Genomic DNA, 17,077 nt, shown 5'->3' with positions numbered 1-17,077 from the left:
CGTTCTCCAAACAAGGCCACCAATGGCAACTACGACTTTGATTCTTTGGTCTCAGTGCTAGAAAGTATTTTCTTAATTTCCAGTTGAGAGAAGAATGAACCAATTAACTGATTCTTTCAGTGTGTTTTATTAACGTGGGTTCCGTTAACGTGTTCCATTAACCCGCCTGCATTTTTATTCCTTAAAACAAAGTGTAGAGTGTGAGGTGTTTTTGCAGAGGAGGTGTGCCCTTGCCGGGTGTGACTGTGCTGTGCAGGGTGTCCCCTGGCCCCCTCATCTCCTCCCCGGGGCACCCAGTTGACTCCAGTTAACCGACAACTCCAGTTAACAGAAGTCGTTTGCTGCGGCCATTAACTTTAGAAACAGTGGGGCATATTCAGAATTTCTTACCTTCAAAAACGTTTCTTCCACGAAAAACATTAACATGCATCTCATCTGGGGTTAAAGAAAGGAAATAGAAACATCGACGTTGGAATTAATGTCATAGGTGATTGCTTCCCCTTAATTTCTATTCATACATCTATACGTGTCATTATTCAGATTAAGGTTTTCTGAAAGTTGATCCATTTTTTAAATTACTGATTTTATAAAACACAGGGCTTTGGTAAGCACATCAGATAAGTGGGTTTGGGTTTTTTTTTTGTTTGTTTTTTTAAGATTTCATTTATTTATTTGAGAGAGAGCATGAGGAAGTGGGGGGCAGTTTGCAAAGGGAGCAGGCTCCTTCCTGAGCAGGGAGCCTGAGCGAGGCTCGATCCCAGGACCCTAGGATCGTGACATGAGCTGAAGGCAGATGATTTGCCGACTGAGCCCCCCATGCGCCCCTAAGCTGTTCTGATAGCATGTGGTAGGTGCCTGGTAGCTGCCAGACAGTTTTGTTGATTTCTTCTTTGTTGATTCCTTTCACCTAATGCAGTCTACTACTGGTTTCTGATTCTCAAAGTGTGGTCCCCAGAGAAGCAGCATCAGAAATGCAAATTCCTGGTCCCACCCGAGATCTGCAGAGTCAGAAACTGCAGTGGGACCCTGCCATGTGTGTTCTATCAAGAACCCGCACGGGAGTCGGGTGTGTGCTGATGCTGAAAACCGCTTACCTGGGGCGCCTGGGTGGCTGGGATGGAGCCCCACGTCAGACTCCCTGCTCGGCGGGGAGTCTGCTTCTCCGTCTTCCTCTGCCTGCCACTCTCCCTGCTTCCGCGCTCTCTGTCAAAAAAAAAAAATCAGGTTAGAAAAATGACACCCCCAGTTTTATCAAACTGTATTCAACGCTGGGTATTTATTATTTTTTTTCCTTTTTTTAAAAAAATTTTTATTTATTTATGATAGTCACAGAGAGAGAGAGAGAGAGAGGCAGAGACACAGGCAGAGGGAGAAGCAGGCTCCATGCACCGGGAGCCCGACGTGGGATTCGATCCTGGGTCTCCAGGATCGCGCCCTGGGCCAAAGGCAGGCGCTAAACCGCTGCGCCACCCAGGGATCCCTATTATTAAAGCTATTTTACAGTTAAAATACAGAGTGCTCACTCCGCCCCAAAACACTGCTGTATTTGTGAGAGAAAGCTGCCAGACAGCTCCAGCATCGTCTTCTGATCTGCCCGGTTCTGACAATTTGATTTTCACTCAAGATGAGCTCTCCAATGTGAAAATGTGTTTGTGTCTTGAAGAAACTGACCTGTCACACAGACTCTGGCTTTTGATCACCCCACCCCCCCCATCCCCCCCCTTTTTTTTTTTTTTGGTAATCGCAGATAATAAAAGTACGACTGTTTTGGAGATGACGTTAAGTTCTGGAAGGAAGCATTAAATTGGTCTGTGGTGGTGTGCAAGGTGCACCAGCTGTAACCTGCCTGGCGAGCAAGCACTGCGGTGGGTTCAGAGTCTGTTTTCCAGACCGTATGGAGCTAGTTGTATTGAGATTTTTACATCATCAATTTAAACTTAAAATCTTTTATAACATGTGTGGCATGGGACCTATATAGGAGGTAGGGTGGGGTCTGGGGCAGCACCCATGTGTAAACCCACAGGGATTCCTACAGACAAGAGTATGAAAATTCACCCAAGGAATAACAAATAATCCACATTAAGCCCTCCTCATGCCGGTGCAGGTCAGATGTTGCCACTGAATCAGAGACTTTTCAGGTTGCAGATGTTTATGGATTAAGGATTTGGAAATGAGGGATCATGTTCTTGTACGGGGCCGGGCAGTGAGTTAACAAGTGTCGTGGAGCTGTCTCCACATGCCTGGCAGGTATCGTACTTTTGTGAATACATTCCAAGCAGGTGGTGGGTGTTTGGTCTTTGTTTCTAAGTGAAATATGTCTGGCAGGGCCCTATGACTTGTCATATTAAACAGGGTTTCGCCCTTACTGGAGCACTGCTGTACGGAGACAGGCAGATCTTGAGGTCTCCTAGGTCAGGGATGCTTAGTACTTACGAGTCCTTCCACAGAGCAGGTGCGAGGGAGGCGTCTTCGCACCCCCCCTCCTCCCCCTCCGCCGAGGGTTCCACATGACGGTGCAGGACTTGCCCCTGGCCAGGCACTGCACTCACAGCTCAGCACAGACTGTTCCTCTTCACCGACACGACACGCCAGCCAGGAGGTGTGTGGTATCCGTGCTACTGTGCCCCATTCTGCAGATCTGTCATCCAAGGCCCCGCCGGGGGCTGAGCACCTGCTGGCACATTTCAGTGGCTTGCAAGCTGCAGGGCAGGGTCGCAAACCAGGTTCCCGCCTTCAGAGCTCCTGTGGCTGCCTACACCCAGCATCTTGTCACAGCCAGCCCTGCAGGCCAGTGCTGCCTACGTGCCACTGCTGCCGGGGCACAAACTACAAGTCAGGAACGTTGAAAACCCGACCCGGGACTGGCAGCTACACAGTGGCCCAGCTGGGAATTGACTGCTCTTCTTTCAGATTCCTGATGCCCGTTCTTTCTCCGAATACCTCATTCCAGGTCTGGCTTGGGAGTGGAAACCGGAATGAGCAGAGAAAGCAGGTCTTATCGGACGTGCTGGTCCGCTCTGAGGCAGAGCAACTACTCTGGAATTAGGTGCCTGTTTGCCTGTTTGCAGGAGCACAGCTTCCTGCACAGGAGATAAAAACACCCTCACCCCTACTCCTTATGGGGTAAAATGCAAACTGGCACGGTCCTCTGGGAGCAGGGATGGACTCGGCAAGCATTTCACTACATCCTCAATGACAAGAAAACAGACAGCATTGTAGGACCCGGGCCTGAGAGGCCGCCGTGCCTAGCCTTCCTGCGGGTACAGGGATGCCCTTCTGCAGCACGTCGATGAACTTAAACCTAAATGCGTCTCATTTCCCCACCTGGGAGGGCAGCCTGGTACCCATGATGACACCCACCTTGTGGCTACTGTACCCATTTGACTAGGGGCTCGTCTCCCGTCTGACACCCCCGTGTCACCACTTACCCGATCAGCTCAGCTGCATCCCATCAGCTCAGCTGCATCCCATCAGCTCACCTGCATCCCATCAGCTCACCTGCATCCCATCAGCTCACCTGCATCCCATCAGCTCAGCTGCATCCGATCAGCTCACCTGCATTCCATCAGCTCACCTGCATCCCATCAGCTCACCTGCATCCCATCAGCTCACCTGCAGCGGCTGCAGCATGCACTGCAGCATGGGTCCCCCTCTTCCAGCAAGAAGGGAGGCTCTCCTTCACGAGGAATGCTTTCTTAACACCTACGGACCGTCGTGCCTTATATGGCCTGTAACATGTGACAGTGATGTTCTTGTGTAAAGTGACACAGAAGCAAGTTGCAGATCTTGGAGCTCGCTGCCTCGCTTGTGGACAGGGGGACCACATGGCCCTGAGAGCTTGCTGGGGTTCTTTTGTGCTCATCTTTGGAACTTCTTCCTTTCAAAACGCTGTCCCTTTAATTTCTAAGCATGCTGTCATGAGCTGGCGCAGTCATCGTTGGATCTGAGGACTTTAATTACTTGTTTAGATCCTCGCTTATTCACTGAGGATTTGGGATGATTTTATCTACATTGTGAAGAAAAGTGGTCTGCACAGTCTCCTGCAGATGCATAATCCCACAGCTCAGTGTCTTTTAAATTAAAAGCCTTGACACGAGGCTTTAAATAAACACTGTTTAAAGCGTTTTAAAGGCCATCGCTACGTTTCTGTCTTTGGGATTAGTGTTTCTTTCACGCCCCTTTCTTCCTTGTCGTCCAGTTGGCTTACCAAGAGTCCCCGAATGCCACCTCTGTCGACCGCCCGGCCTCTGCTGCTTCCCACGCTTGACTCCCACGCTTGACTTTGCTCTTTAGACCCGACACTAGTTTCTTGCTCTCACTTAGTGCCTGTCGTTTCCTCCTGTTGGACATTTGGAGTCCTAGAGGCTTAGTCTGAGTACCAGGGAGGAAAGTAAAAATGTGCACTACGGCCTGTCCGTCCTTCCCCATCCCGCAGAGCCCTTGCTCTGACCCCCGTGGAGGGGTGCACATAAAAGGAGCTTTCGTTACCGGAGACCCTCGGCCACGGAAGGCTTGAGGACGCCTTCCTGCTGCTGCTCATGGGGAGGAACCAGCCCTCCCTCCATTGTCTGCCGCCTTCAGGAACAATATACACAGGTGCAGCGTGGGTTCTAGAAAACCCCGAGTCACTCAGCTGGCTATCCAAACCATGGCTTCTCTACACTTGACTGACCCCGGAAATGTTTCCTTAAAGCCTCACCATCTTTTCTGCCAGCAAAAGAAAACCAAACCAAAACAGGTATTTCCCTAACACAGAGGTCACATGGGAGCCGTCTCAAGTGCCTGCAGGGGTGGGGCGCCGGGGACCTGTTTGTTCTGCACATTTTCCAGTGCCGCAGGAACATCCAGCCTGTGCCAGAGAAGCAGAGGTCCCAGGTAGTTCAACTGCCGAAGATGAAATGGCACCTGATGCTTGGCTCTCGCGAGTTGTGCCTCAGCAGGTGTCACCCACCCTGATGGCTGAAACGGAGGGCTAGGGCTACATGGGCCAGTAGGTGCCGATTCCCAGAGTCCACGGGAGAGGCGGTGAGGGCAGCTGTCCAGCTCAGGGTCCGAGCACGAAGAACCAGGGATCCCCCAGCAGGTGCAGGGAGCCCCAGGAGAGGGATGCGTGAGTGGTGCCATCCGCGGAGCCCCTGGCCAGAGAACTGTTGGTAATCCATGAGCAAGCCCGGGAGTGCAAAGCCAGGGGAGCTGTGGCACAGACTGGAACTGGAGGCACCTGCCCTGCAGAGCCCTTCGGGCGTGGGCTGTAGTGCCACCCATAGGAGGCCTTCACTTGCAAGGGAACTCGCTGCCCTTTGTCCTCAGGGTCTTCGGACTTGGCACAGAGGTGGCAGGGTGTGCTGTACGGCCCAGGTGTCCCTTTACCTGCCATGGGACAGATGCACACACAGGTGACAGCAGAACAGCCACGGCTCCCGAGCGACAGCGCCATGCCTCCTGCCGTCTGCAGACTCGGCGAAGTTGCCCCATGCACAGGAAGTGGTCTTGTTATCGGGCCCAACCGTACACGTCGGTTTAGACTGTGCAGCGTTTCTGTGGCTTCACGCACTGCATGAGGCCCTTACTGCTGAGACTAGAGGGGCTGGTCTACCTCCTAAACCAGCCGGAACGCGAGACGTGTGTGTCTTGCCAGCCGTGTGTGCGCAGCCCCCGTCCGTCACCTCCTGGCTTCGCCGAGTGCCCGTGTGGGTGCCACCACAAAGAGTGAGGCTGGGGCCCTGAGTACGCCTCCGGACACGGCCCTTCTGCCTTCCTTCGGGCACCTGCACTCAGCCCCCTGTGGCTTCCCAGATCTGGAAACGCTCGCCTTTGGAGACGTGCATCGGGTCTCAGCAGCATGTGTCACCACGTTTGCATTTTCAGTGAACTGATCTTTCTACGAGGGCCCACGGTGGCCCACTGGTGATGCTCACGGTGACACCTGGCATTCACTTGTGATTGGCGTTGCAGTGGGGATGGTGAGCAGTCCTGTGGGAGTGAGCACCTTCTACGTTCAGGATAACCAAAAACAATATCCTGTTGTATGTCATAGTGATTTTTACATTTTTATCCATTTAAATGACCCTACAATACATCCAGTTGGCGTGGGTCTACCTCGCGGGTCCCGTCCAGTTGGCGTTGGTCCACCATGGGGGCTCATCCAGTTGGTGTGTGTCCACCTACAGGGCCTGACCAGTTAGCATAGATGCACCACAGAGGGCCCAGCCAGGTGGCCTGGGTGACTGCACAGTTATCGCAGCCGTACTCACTCTCTTACCCGTGCTGTCCTCTCTATCCCGAGACTCATTTCATAAGTGGAGCTCGTACTTCTGAGTCCCCTTCATCTGTCTCACCCATCCTCTCACCCCGCCGCCCCTCTGGCGGCGTGGGTATAGTTGGCATGGGGCCACCACGTGGATCGCATCCAGTTGGCATAGGTCTGCCATGCAGGTCCCATCCAGTTGGCATGGGTTCACCATGTGGGTCCCGTCCAGTTGGCATAGGTCCACCACGCAGGTCCCGTCCAGTTGGCATAGGTCCACCACGCAGGTCCCGTCCAGTTGGCATAGGTCCACCACGCGGGTCCCGTCCAGTTGGCACGGGTCCACCTCGCGGGTCCTGTCCAGTTGGCATGGGTCCACCATGTGGGTCCTGTCCAGTTGGCACGGGTCCACCTCGTGAGCCCGTCCAGTTGGCATGGGTCCACAACGTGGGTCCTGTCCAGTTGGCATGGGTCCACCACGCGGGTCCCGTCCACTTGGCACGGGTCCACCATGTGGGTCCCGTCCAGTTGGCATGGGTTCACCATGTGGGTCCCGTCCAGTTGGCATGGGTCCACCACGCGGGTCCCGTCCAGTTGGCACGGGTAACATTTGTGGGTCCCGTCCAGTTGGCACGGGTCCACCGTGCGGGTCCCGTCCAGTTGGCATTGGGCCACCTCGCAGGGCCCGTCCAGTTGGCATAGGTCCACCATGCAGGTCCCGTCCAGTTGGCACGGGTCCACCATGCGGGTCCCGTCCAGTTGGCATGGGTCCACCACGCAGGTCCCGTCCAGTTGGCATGGGTACACCTCGCGGGTCCCGTCCAGTTGGCATGGGTTCACCACGTGGGTCCCGTCCAGTTGGCATGGGTACACCTCGCGGGTCCCGTCCAGTTGGCATGGGTCCACCACGTGGGTCCCGTCAAGTTGGCACGGGTACACCTCGCGGGTCCCGTCCAGTTGGCATGGGTTCACCATGTGGGTCCCGTCCAGTTGGCACGGGTCCACCATGCAGGTCCCGTCCAGTTGGCATAGGTCCACCACGCAGGTCCCGTCCAGTTGGCATGGGTACACCTCGTGGGTCCCGTCCAGTTGGCATGGGTTCACCATGTGGGTCCCGTCCAGTTGGCATGGGTACACCTCGCGGGTCCCGTCCAGTTGGCATGGGTCCACCACGTGGGTCCCGTCAAGTTGGCACGGGTACACCTCGCGGGTCCCGTCCAGTTGGCATGGGTTCACCATGTGGGTCCCGTCCAGTTGGCATGGGTACACCTCGCGGGTCCCGTCCATTTGGCATGGGTTCACCATGTGGGTCCTGTCCAGTTGGCATGGGTCCACCACGCGGGTCCCGTCCAGTTGGCATGGGTTCACCACGCGGGTCCCGTCCAGGTTGGCATGGCACCACGGGGGCCCGTCCAGTTGGCACGGGTAACATTTGTGGGTCCCGTCCAGTTGGCATGGGTCCACCATGCGGGTCCCGTCCAGTTGGCATTGGGCCACCTCGCAGGGCCCGTCCAGTTGGCATGGGGCCTCCTCGCTGGGTCCGTCCAGTTGGCATGGGGCCTCCACGTGGGGGCCCGTCCAGCTGGCAGGGGTCCACCACGCGGGGCCCGTCCAGCTGGCATGGGGCCACCACGCGGGGCCCGTCCAGCTGGCATGGGGCCACCACAGGGGGGCCCGTCCAGCTGGCATGGGGCCACCACGGGGGCCCGTCCAGTTGGCATGGGGCCACCACGCGGGGGCCCGTCCAGCTGGCATGGGGCCACCACGGGGGGGCCCGTCCAGCTGGCATGGGGCCACCACGGGGGGGGCCCGTCCAGTTGGCATGGGGCCACCATGGGGGTCCATCCAGTTGGCATGGGTACACCTCGCGGGTCCCGTCCAGTTGGCATGGGTCCACCACGCGGGTCCCGTCAAGTTGGCATGGGTACACCTCACGGGTCCCGTCCATTTGGCATGGGTTCACCATGTGGGTCCTGTCCAGTTGGCATGGGTCCACCACGCGGGTCCCGTCCAGTTGGCATGGGTTCACCACGCGGGTCCTGTCCAGTTGGCACGGGTAACATTTGCGGGTCCCGTCCAGTTGGCATTGGGCCACCTCGCAGGGCCCGTCCAGTTGGCATAGGTCCACCACGCAGGTCCTGTCCAGTTGGCATAGGTCCACCACGCGGGTCCCGTCCAGTTGGCACGGGTCCACCACGCGGGTCCCGTCCAGTTGGCATAGGTCCACCACGCAGGTCCCGTCCAGTTGGCACAGGTCCACCACGCGGGTCCCGTCCAGTTGGCATAGGTCCACCACGCGGGTCCCGTCCAGTTGGCACAGGTCCACCACGCGGGTCCCGTCCAGTTGGCACAGGTCCACCACGCGGGTCCCGTCCAGTTGGCACAGGTCCACCACGCGGGTCCCGTCCAGTTGGCACGGGTACACCTCGCGGGTCCCGTCCAGTTGGCATGGGTCCACCACGCAGGTCCCGTCCAGTTGGCATGGGTTCACCATGTGGGTCCCGTCCAGTTGGCATGGGTCCACCACGCGGGTCCCGTCCAGTTGGCACGGGTAACATTTGTGGGTCCCGTCCAGTTGGCACGGGTCCACCATGCGGGTCCCGTCCAGTTGGCATTGGGCCACCTCGCAGGGCCCGTCCAGTTGGCATGGGTCCACCACGCGGGTCCTGTCCAGTAGGCATGGGGCCACCACGCGGGTCCTGTCCAGTAGGCATGGGGCCACCACGCGGGTCCTGTCCAGTTGGCATGGGTCCACCACACGGAGCCTGTCCAGTAGGCATGGGGCCACCACACGGAGCCTGTCCAGTAGGCATGGGGCCACCACGCGGGGCCCATCCCATTGACCTAGGTCCACCATGCAATGTCTGTCCAGTAGCATGGTTCTACCATGCAGGGTCTGTCAGTTGGTGTTGATCCACCATGGGGGCTCATCCAGTTGGTGTGTGTCCACGTACAGGGCCTGACCAGTTAGCGTAGCTGCACCACAGAGGGCCCAGCCAGGTGGCCTGGGTGACCCTGCACAGTTATCGCAGCCATACTCACTCTCTTACCCATGCTGTCCTCTCTATCCCGAGACTCTTTCATAAGTGGAGCTCGTACTTCTGAGTCCCCTTCATCTGTGTCACCCATCCTCACCCCGCCGCCCCTCTGGCGGCCACCACGTTGTTTTCTGTGTTAAAGACTGTTTACTTTCTTTGTTCTGTCTTTGAAATTTCACACGTAAAGGAATCTGTCGATTCTGTGTCTTACTGTGACTTTGCACGACACCATGTAGGTCACTCTGTATTGTCACCAGTGGCAAGATTTCATTTGTTTTACGGCCAAAGTAGTATTGTTTTGTGTATAGCACGTCTGTATGCACGCATCTGTTGATGGACGCTTACGTTGCTTCCCTATCTTGGGTATTGAAAATAAAGCTGGGGTGAACGTGGGGGTGCAGAGGTGGTTTTGAATTAGCCTTTTGTTTTCCTCGGGCAAACGCTCAGTGGTGTGATTGCTGGCCTGTGTAGTAGCTCTCTTCCTAACTCTTTGGGGACCCTCCCTGCTGTTTTCCAGAGAGCCCGCACCAGTTTGCATCTCCACCGACGGTGCATGAGGGTTGCTTTTTTCCAACATCCTCAGCCCACTCGTTGTACTTGTCTTTGGGATTTCAGCTCGTCTCACGGGTGAGCTGATGTCTCCTTATGGTTTGGGACAGAGCCCTTTGCCCATGGGACCTGACCCTGTGTACGGTGTGACAACTGTGTGGAATTGTAGGACACCCGCTGGCATCACAGACTTGCTTGGTGTGGGGAAGCCCCTGTCCGGCACACACAGCTGGTGTGAGAGGTGCTCTGAGTGTGAGCGCAGCAGAGCACGAGCCTGTCCAGAACTGGTGCGTTCTCACGTGGGAGCTCTGCAGCGGCACCCGTGGCCAGGCGCTTCTGTGCGGACTGTCACGGGGCGGTGGAAGTGTCCCTGCCAGGAGGGGTCGCCCACACTGACCCTTGTGTGCAGCTGGCTCCCGGCAGCTTGAATACCCGGTGATGGCGTCACGGCTTCCGCCGCCCCAAGTGCACATTTGGGCTCACACATGCACTTGTCTGTATCAAAGAATTATCAACAATAAAATGGGCTTCATTTCTTTCCCAGTTCTTCACTTTCCAGATCACAGCTGCAAACACAACTGCAGCACAGCATTGTCCCAATGACCTGCGACATTTCCGGTATTTGCATAGATGTCCGCGCAGATGGCCTGCATCACACACACGTATGTACCTAGTAGAGACCCGAGGCATAGCACACACCCCTAAACGTCGCCCTGTCTTTATTTCTGCAGATACGGAACGGCTCTATTCAGTGGTGTTCCAGGAAATATGCGATCGCTACGGAAAGAAATACAGCTGGGATGTCAAGTCCCTTGTTATGGGGAAAAAGGCAATGGAGGCGGCCCAGATCGTAATAGACGTCCTGCAGCTCCCCATGTCCAAAGAGGAGCTGGTGGACGAAAGCCAGATGAAGTTGAAAGAATTATTCCCCACGGCTGCCCTGATGCCAGGTACGTGCCCCTCCGTGTGACGGGATTATATCCACACGCCTTTGCAGTATGTTGTAAATCCTGGTCACCGGCTCGTGCCGGGCTTGCTTTTGTGTCTTCTTTGTCTTGGTGGCTTCTCAGGAAAATCTCGTCTTGTTTGAGGCTCACAGATAGAGTTTGCTTAATCCTATGCTGTGATTCCATCAGGTCTTTCCAAGGGAAGGAACCACCGAGTCCCGAGGTCCAAAAACATGTGAACTGAGCTCGTTCCGGTGTTGTACCAGTACCACACTCACGACGGAATCGCATCAAGGTCCGATAGGTGGCTTTGCCTTTTCTTGTTCAAAATGAGACACGAGATTATTTTAGCAAATATTTAAACGTGAGCAAATTGATGATAAGCAAGCCACTAAATCTTCCCAAACAACCTTCTTTTTATTCTTTTTTCTTTTTTTTTTTTTTTTTTTTTTAAGTTAAGGGCATAATTCATTTTCAACACGTGTGTTTACATGCCCTTCACCCCTTTCTTCACTTGTTTTCCTTTGAGAGCAAAGATGACTTTTCTCCCTTGGGGCTTGTTAAGTGAAGATCGATCAGAACTCAGTTGTCTGCCGTTTCTTGCTAAAAGTCAGAAGGTCGAGAATGTTCTAGATCACAGGGCTGAAAGATGCCTAAAAATGGAGTGCTATTTTAAGAGTCTTCCAGGGAGAAAGGTGAATACTCTGTCTTTGGAATTAACGGTGCAAGGACAGGGGAAAAAAAAAAAAGTGCAGTTACAGCCATAATTTTGTATTTACAATTGTATTCCTGTGAGTCATAGTTTTGAAACATGTGTGTTTAAAAAATATTTACGCATGCATCCAAAAGTGCAGCTTGAATATTCCCTGGGAATAGAGAATTTCCTGTAAACGACCTGCTAGTACCACTGCCTGTGTCACATAGAAACCACATACGTGCGCCGTGCTTGGATGACACACAAATCTGAATGTCGGGCGCGGGCACGAGCTGTGTGTCCGCTGCCATCCTGGACCCTTTGCACACGGAGCTATCGCGACAGCCTTTAATGATGGAAACACGTCCATACAGCTCAGTTTTCAAATCATGGTAGAAACCAGACCTGGTAAAACTGACCGTCTCATCCATCTCTAGGTGTCTAGTTTGGTGGTGTCGCGTCGCGTCACGCTGTCGGGTCACGGCCCCCAGCACCCATCCCTAGAACTTCTTCATCTTAGAAAACAGACACTCTGACCCCGTCCACCACTCACTCCCCATTCGACCCTCCGTCCAGCCCCTGGCACCATCATTCTGCATTCTGTGTGTGTGAACTGGACTATTGTACGTACCTCGTTTGGGGGGGGGGCTCATACAGGATTTGTCCTTTCCGGATTGGCTGTTTGAACTTCGCATCACGTCCTCAAGGTTCATTCATGTTGTCGCATGAGATAGGACCGTCTTCCGTTTTCCCCACCCCGGTACAGCTAGGTCACGTTGTGTGTGTCCATTCGTGTCTTGATACTCATTGGAGTCCTTTCTCTTCCTGGCTATTACGAAGGATGCTGCTATGGACGTAGGAATACGGAGACGTTTCTGCGACCGTGCTTTCAGCTTCTGTGCTCGTGTACCCGGAAGCGGGCTCATGGAGCGTATGGTGGTTCCGTTTGCAGTCTCTTGAGGAGCCAGCCTACTGTGTTCTAGAGTGACTGCACCCTAGTAACTGTCCACGAGTGTTCCCGTTTCTCCACATTTTCACCAACACTTACTTATTTTCTGTGGTTTTTGGTTGTTCTTGTTACTAGGCATTCTCAGATGTATGAAGTAAAAACTCATTGCAGTTCAGATTTGCATTTCTCTAATGATAAATCATGGAGAACCTTAGTTTATATGCTTTTAACTATTTCTGTGTTTTCTTTGGAGAGCTGCCTTAATTCTTTTGCCCATTTTTAAAAATAGGGTTACTTTTTTGTTGCTATTTGGTGGGAGTTATTTATATTTCCTGGATAAACCCCTTATCAGACACTTATCAGTGTGCAAAAAAATATTTTTTTCTTCCTATTTCAATAGGTTACCTTTTCATCCTCTTGCGTGCTTTGATGTGCTAGATTTTTTAAGTTTCAGCAGTCCCATTTGGCTCCCAGTTTGCTCTCGTTGAATGAGTGTTTGGTGTTCTACCCAAGACATCAGTATAAAATCCAATTTCCTAAAGCTTTCCTCCCATGTTTTATTCCAGGAATGTTACAGCTTTAGGTCTTTAATTTTGAATTAATCTTTGTATGTCAAACCTCAGTCTTTTGCCTGTGGATATCCTAAGTATCCCCAATTTCGTGGGAATTTGTCAGAGACCGGCCTTACGCTCTCGAGTGGTCTTGGCATATTGTTGAAGATTATTCAAACCACGGGATGCCCAGGTGGCTCAGCAGTTGAGGTCTGCCTTCGGCCCATGGCATGATCCCGGGGTCCTGGGATCGAGTCCCACAGCGGGCTCCCTGCATGGAACCTATTTCTCCCTCTTCCAGTGTCACTACCTCTCTGTGTCTCTCATGCAGAAATAAAATCTTAAAAAAAAAAAGAGATTATTCAAAGCATATATGCAAGAGTCTATTTCTGTGCTTTCTCTTCTGTTCTGTCGGTCTTCCTGCCTGTACCGCACTGCTTTGATAACTATAGCTTCATAATGTGTTTTCAATCAAGGAGTTCAAGACCTCCAACTTCTATTATCTCTTTTCAATATTTTTATGGCAGTTGAGAGTCCCTTGAATGTCCGCTTAAACTTTAGGATGTTTTCTGTGTTTAATATGCTTGGGATCTTGGTAGGGATCACTTTGAATGTGCATATTGTTTTGGGTAGTATGGACATTTTAATGTCAGATTTTCCAGTTTATGAACATGGGATGTTTTTCCATTTATTTGTATCTTCTTTTTTAATGTTTTCAGCAATGACTTGTCGCTTCAGTGTACAAGTCTTTCACCATCTTAGGAGTATATTCCTTTTTGATGTGTTATAAATGGAATAATTTTAACTTTCTTTTCCGATTGTTCATTGCTAGTATCTAGAAATGTGACTTTGCATGTTGATTTTTGTGTCCTCCAGTGTTGCTGGATTCCTTTACCAGGTCTAACAGTTTTGTTTTTGTTTTTGTTTTTTTAATTTTTATTTATTTATGATAGTCACAGAGAGAGAGAGAGAGAGAGGCAGAGACACAGGCAGAGGGAGAAGCAGGCTCCATGCACCGGGAGCCTGATGTGGGATTCGATCCCGGGTCTCCAGGATCGCGCCCTGGGCCAAAGGCAGGCGCCAAACCGCTGCACCACCCAGGGATCCGTGATCTAACAGTTTTTATGTGTTTGAAACCTGTAGGGTTTTTTACTTATGAGGTCACGTCTTCTGCAAATGGGGATACTTACTTTCTGCCTTTACAGTTGGATGTGTGTTTGTTTTCCTCCTTCCTTGCTCTGGCTAGGTCTTCTGGCACTATGTGTAGGACTGTTATCTTGTTCCTGATCTCAGAGGAAGAGCTTTTTTTCACCTTCTGTGAAGTATGATGTTAGCTGTGGGCTTTTCACGTACGGTCTTTGTTATGTTGAGGCAGTTTTAGTCAACCTACTTTTCTTTTTCTCAGTTTCAGTGTTGGTATCATGAAAAGGTGTTGAGTTTTGTCAAATGCTCTTGCCACATCAATGGATAGAATTATATAGTTTTTGTCATTCACTTTGTTGATATGGTGTATCACAGTGATTTTTTGTGTGTGTGTGTTGTGAACCATCTGTGCCTTCCAGCAATAACTTCCACCTGGTGATGGCATATATTGGTTTTAATGCACTGTCAAAATCAGTTTGCTAGTATTTTTTTCAGTATTTCTGCCTCCATACTCATTATAGATATCAATATATAGTTTTCTTGTAGTGTTTTTGCCTGGTTTTCGTATGAGGGTAATGTTGGTCTCATAGAATGAGCACACATACACCTTTCTCTTCAGATTTCTGTAGGGGTTTGAGGAATATTAGTTTAATCCTCTTTGTTTGGTAGGCTTCATCACAGATGGGGTTTCCTTTGTTGGGAGGTTTCTCATCCCTGAACAAATATCCTTAGTATTTTATATCTGATCAGGCTTTCCGTTTCTTGATTTGATCTTGACACAAAATATATATTTCTTTTTTTTTATTTTTTAAGATTTTATTTATTTATTCATGAGAGACACACAAAGAGAGGCAGAGACACAGGCAGAGGGAGAAGCAGGCTCCCCATGGGGAGCCCGATGTGAGACTTGATCCCAGGACCCCAGAATCACAACCTGAGCCAAAGGTAGATGCTCAACCACTGAGCCACCCAGATGCCCCAAGGGTATTTATTTCTAACAATATATCCCTTTCCTGGTTATCCAGTTTGTTGGCATACACTCTTTAGCATTATTCTCCTAAATCTTTTTTTTCCCCTTAATTTCTGTGGCATTGGTTTTAATGTCACCCTTCTTCATTTCTGATTTTAGTTATTTGAACTTCTCTTGTTTTTCTCTTAATCTAGCTAAGTATTTGTCCATACTGTTAACATTTAACCTGGATTATCTTTCATTGTTCAACATGCTAATAAGTACCCATAATGTATTAGGTATGCAAATGTATTTTCCCTACATTATCCTCTCAAACCTTTCAAGTGCTGTTCCTTCTTGTATTTTTGTTCTGTACTCTAAGAAACACTTGAGATATGTTCTACTACAATACCCAGAAATGTGATGTTTTCTCAAGCTAGTGTGGTAGTTTGGCTGGAATACTAAGAAGTCTACACCATGAACTCTACTTGGTGAAACCAATTGATGCAGTGTTCTCATTTAGCTTTGGCAGTGACCACACATCACTTATGTAAGATACTCATCATAGATGATTACAGATCACTTAATTCAGAAATTTCTACTTTAAAAGTAAGGCAGGAGCTAGTTCTAAAGATAGCATAATCCTACAAAACTTAACCTAGATGACTTCTTTTTTGGACCTCTTGTGTATTGTCATCAGTGAGGCTGGTGAGAGTTAAAATAACTATACACAAAATATCTTATTTGATTCTATGAATCTTACGTAAAGTAGGGCAACATTTCTACCCTAAACGACAGGCTTCACAAACCCCGTCTTCCTTCCATTCTGCAACCCACCCTTCATCTCCGTACCCGAGCCAAACCTGAAATCCCCTGAGAAGGTGATCTCCTGGATACTGGGTGGAAGGACAGTGTTCAGAAAAACTGGCCGCCGTTCTCTTTCTAGATGTGGGTGTTGATTCTCTTCACCTCGTGCTTTGTTCCCATTATGAAGCTGAGGATGATCGCATAACCCGTGGCAACTTTTATCTCTTCTCTTTCTGAAGGTACTTTCTGGTAGGTATTTTTGGTTGTGGAAGTCACCTTGAGCTTATTAGACAAGAAGGCTGCCTGTCGAGAGGCTGTATTATTAATTCACTAGCATTCATTTTCTCATACTTTCAAGGTGAAACCTGCGGCGCACGTAGGTATTTAACAAGTAAAATAGGAGACCGGATGGCAGGATGCCAGGGGGCTGCAGCCACCAGGTAGATGTTAAGAGTATGTCCTTCCTTGGGCCCATCACCAGGGTAACAGCCACAATTGTGATGTAAGGATCCATGACCAGGATCAGCATTCCAAATATGATGCAAGGGGTGTCCTTCCCTGTGGCCACCACCAGGGGCAGCAACCCCCACCCCAGATATGATGTAGCATGTGTCCCTCCCTGGGCCCATCACCAGGGCAGCAGCTCCCCCAATTATGATGTAGGGTGTGTCCCTCCCTGGGCCCATCACCAGGGGCAGCAGCTCCCCCAGTTATGATGGAGGGTGTGTCCCTCCCTGGGCCCATCACCAGGGGCAGCAGCTCCCCCAGTTATGATGGAGGGTGTGTCCCTCCCTGGGCCCATCACCAGGGCAGCAGCTCCCCCAATTATGATGTAGGGTGTGTCCCTCCCTGGGCCCATCACCAGGGGCAGCAGCTCCCCCAGTTATGATGGAGGGTGTGTCCCTCCCTGGGCCCATCACCAGGGGCAGCAGCTCCCCCAGTTATGATGGAGGGTGTGTCCCTCCCTGGGCCCATCACCAGGGGCAGCAGCTTCCCCAGATATGATGTAGGGTGTATCCCTCCCTGGGCCCATCACCAGGGGCAGCAGCTTCCCTAGTTATGATGTAGGGTGTGTCCCTCCCAGGGCCCATCACCAGGGGCAGCAGCTTCCCTAGTTATGATGTAGGGTGTATCCCTCCCTGGGCCCATCACCAGGGGCAGCAGCTTCCCTAGTTATGATGTAGGGTGTGACCTTCACTGGGC

The 17,077-nt window shown here is 51.6% G+C and overlaps 1 protein-coding gene across 1 annotated transcript in view; it reads left to right on the top strand.

Annotated features, from left to right (window-relative positions):
- Positions 1-17,077, top strand: part of LOC121482967 (pseudouridine 5'-phosphatase) — an 83,263-nt gene that overhangs the window by 27,716 nt on the left and 38,470 nt on the right. Inside the window, exon 2 of the mRNA XM_041741141.1 lies at positions 10,566-10,784. Coding sequence (XP_041597075.1) covers positions 10,566-10,784 — 219 coding nt within the window. The remainder of the gene's footprint in view (positions 1-10,565; positions 10,785-17,077) is intronic.

This window comes from Vulpes lagopus, chromosome X, assembly GCF_018345385.1.
Source record: "Vulpes lagopus strain Blue_001 chromosome X, ASM1834538v1, whole genome shotgun sequence".
NCBI classification, from domain to species: Eukaryota; Metazoa; Chordata; class Mammalia; order Carnivora; family Canidae; genus Vulpes; species Vulpes lagopus.
This window is presented reverse-complemented; position numbering and strand designations above follow the sequence as displayed.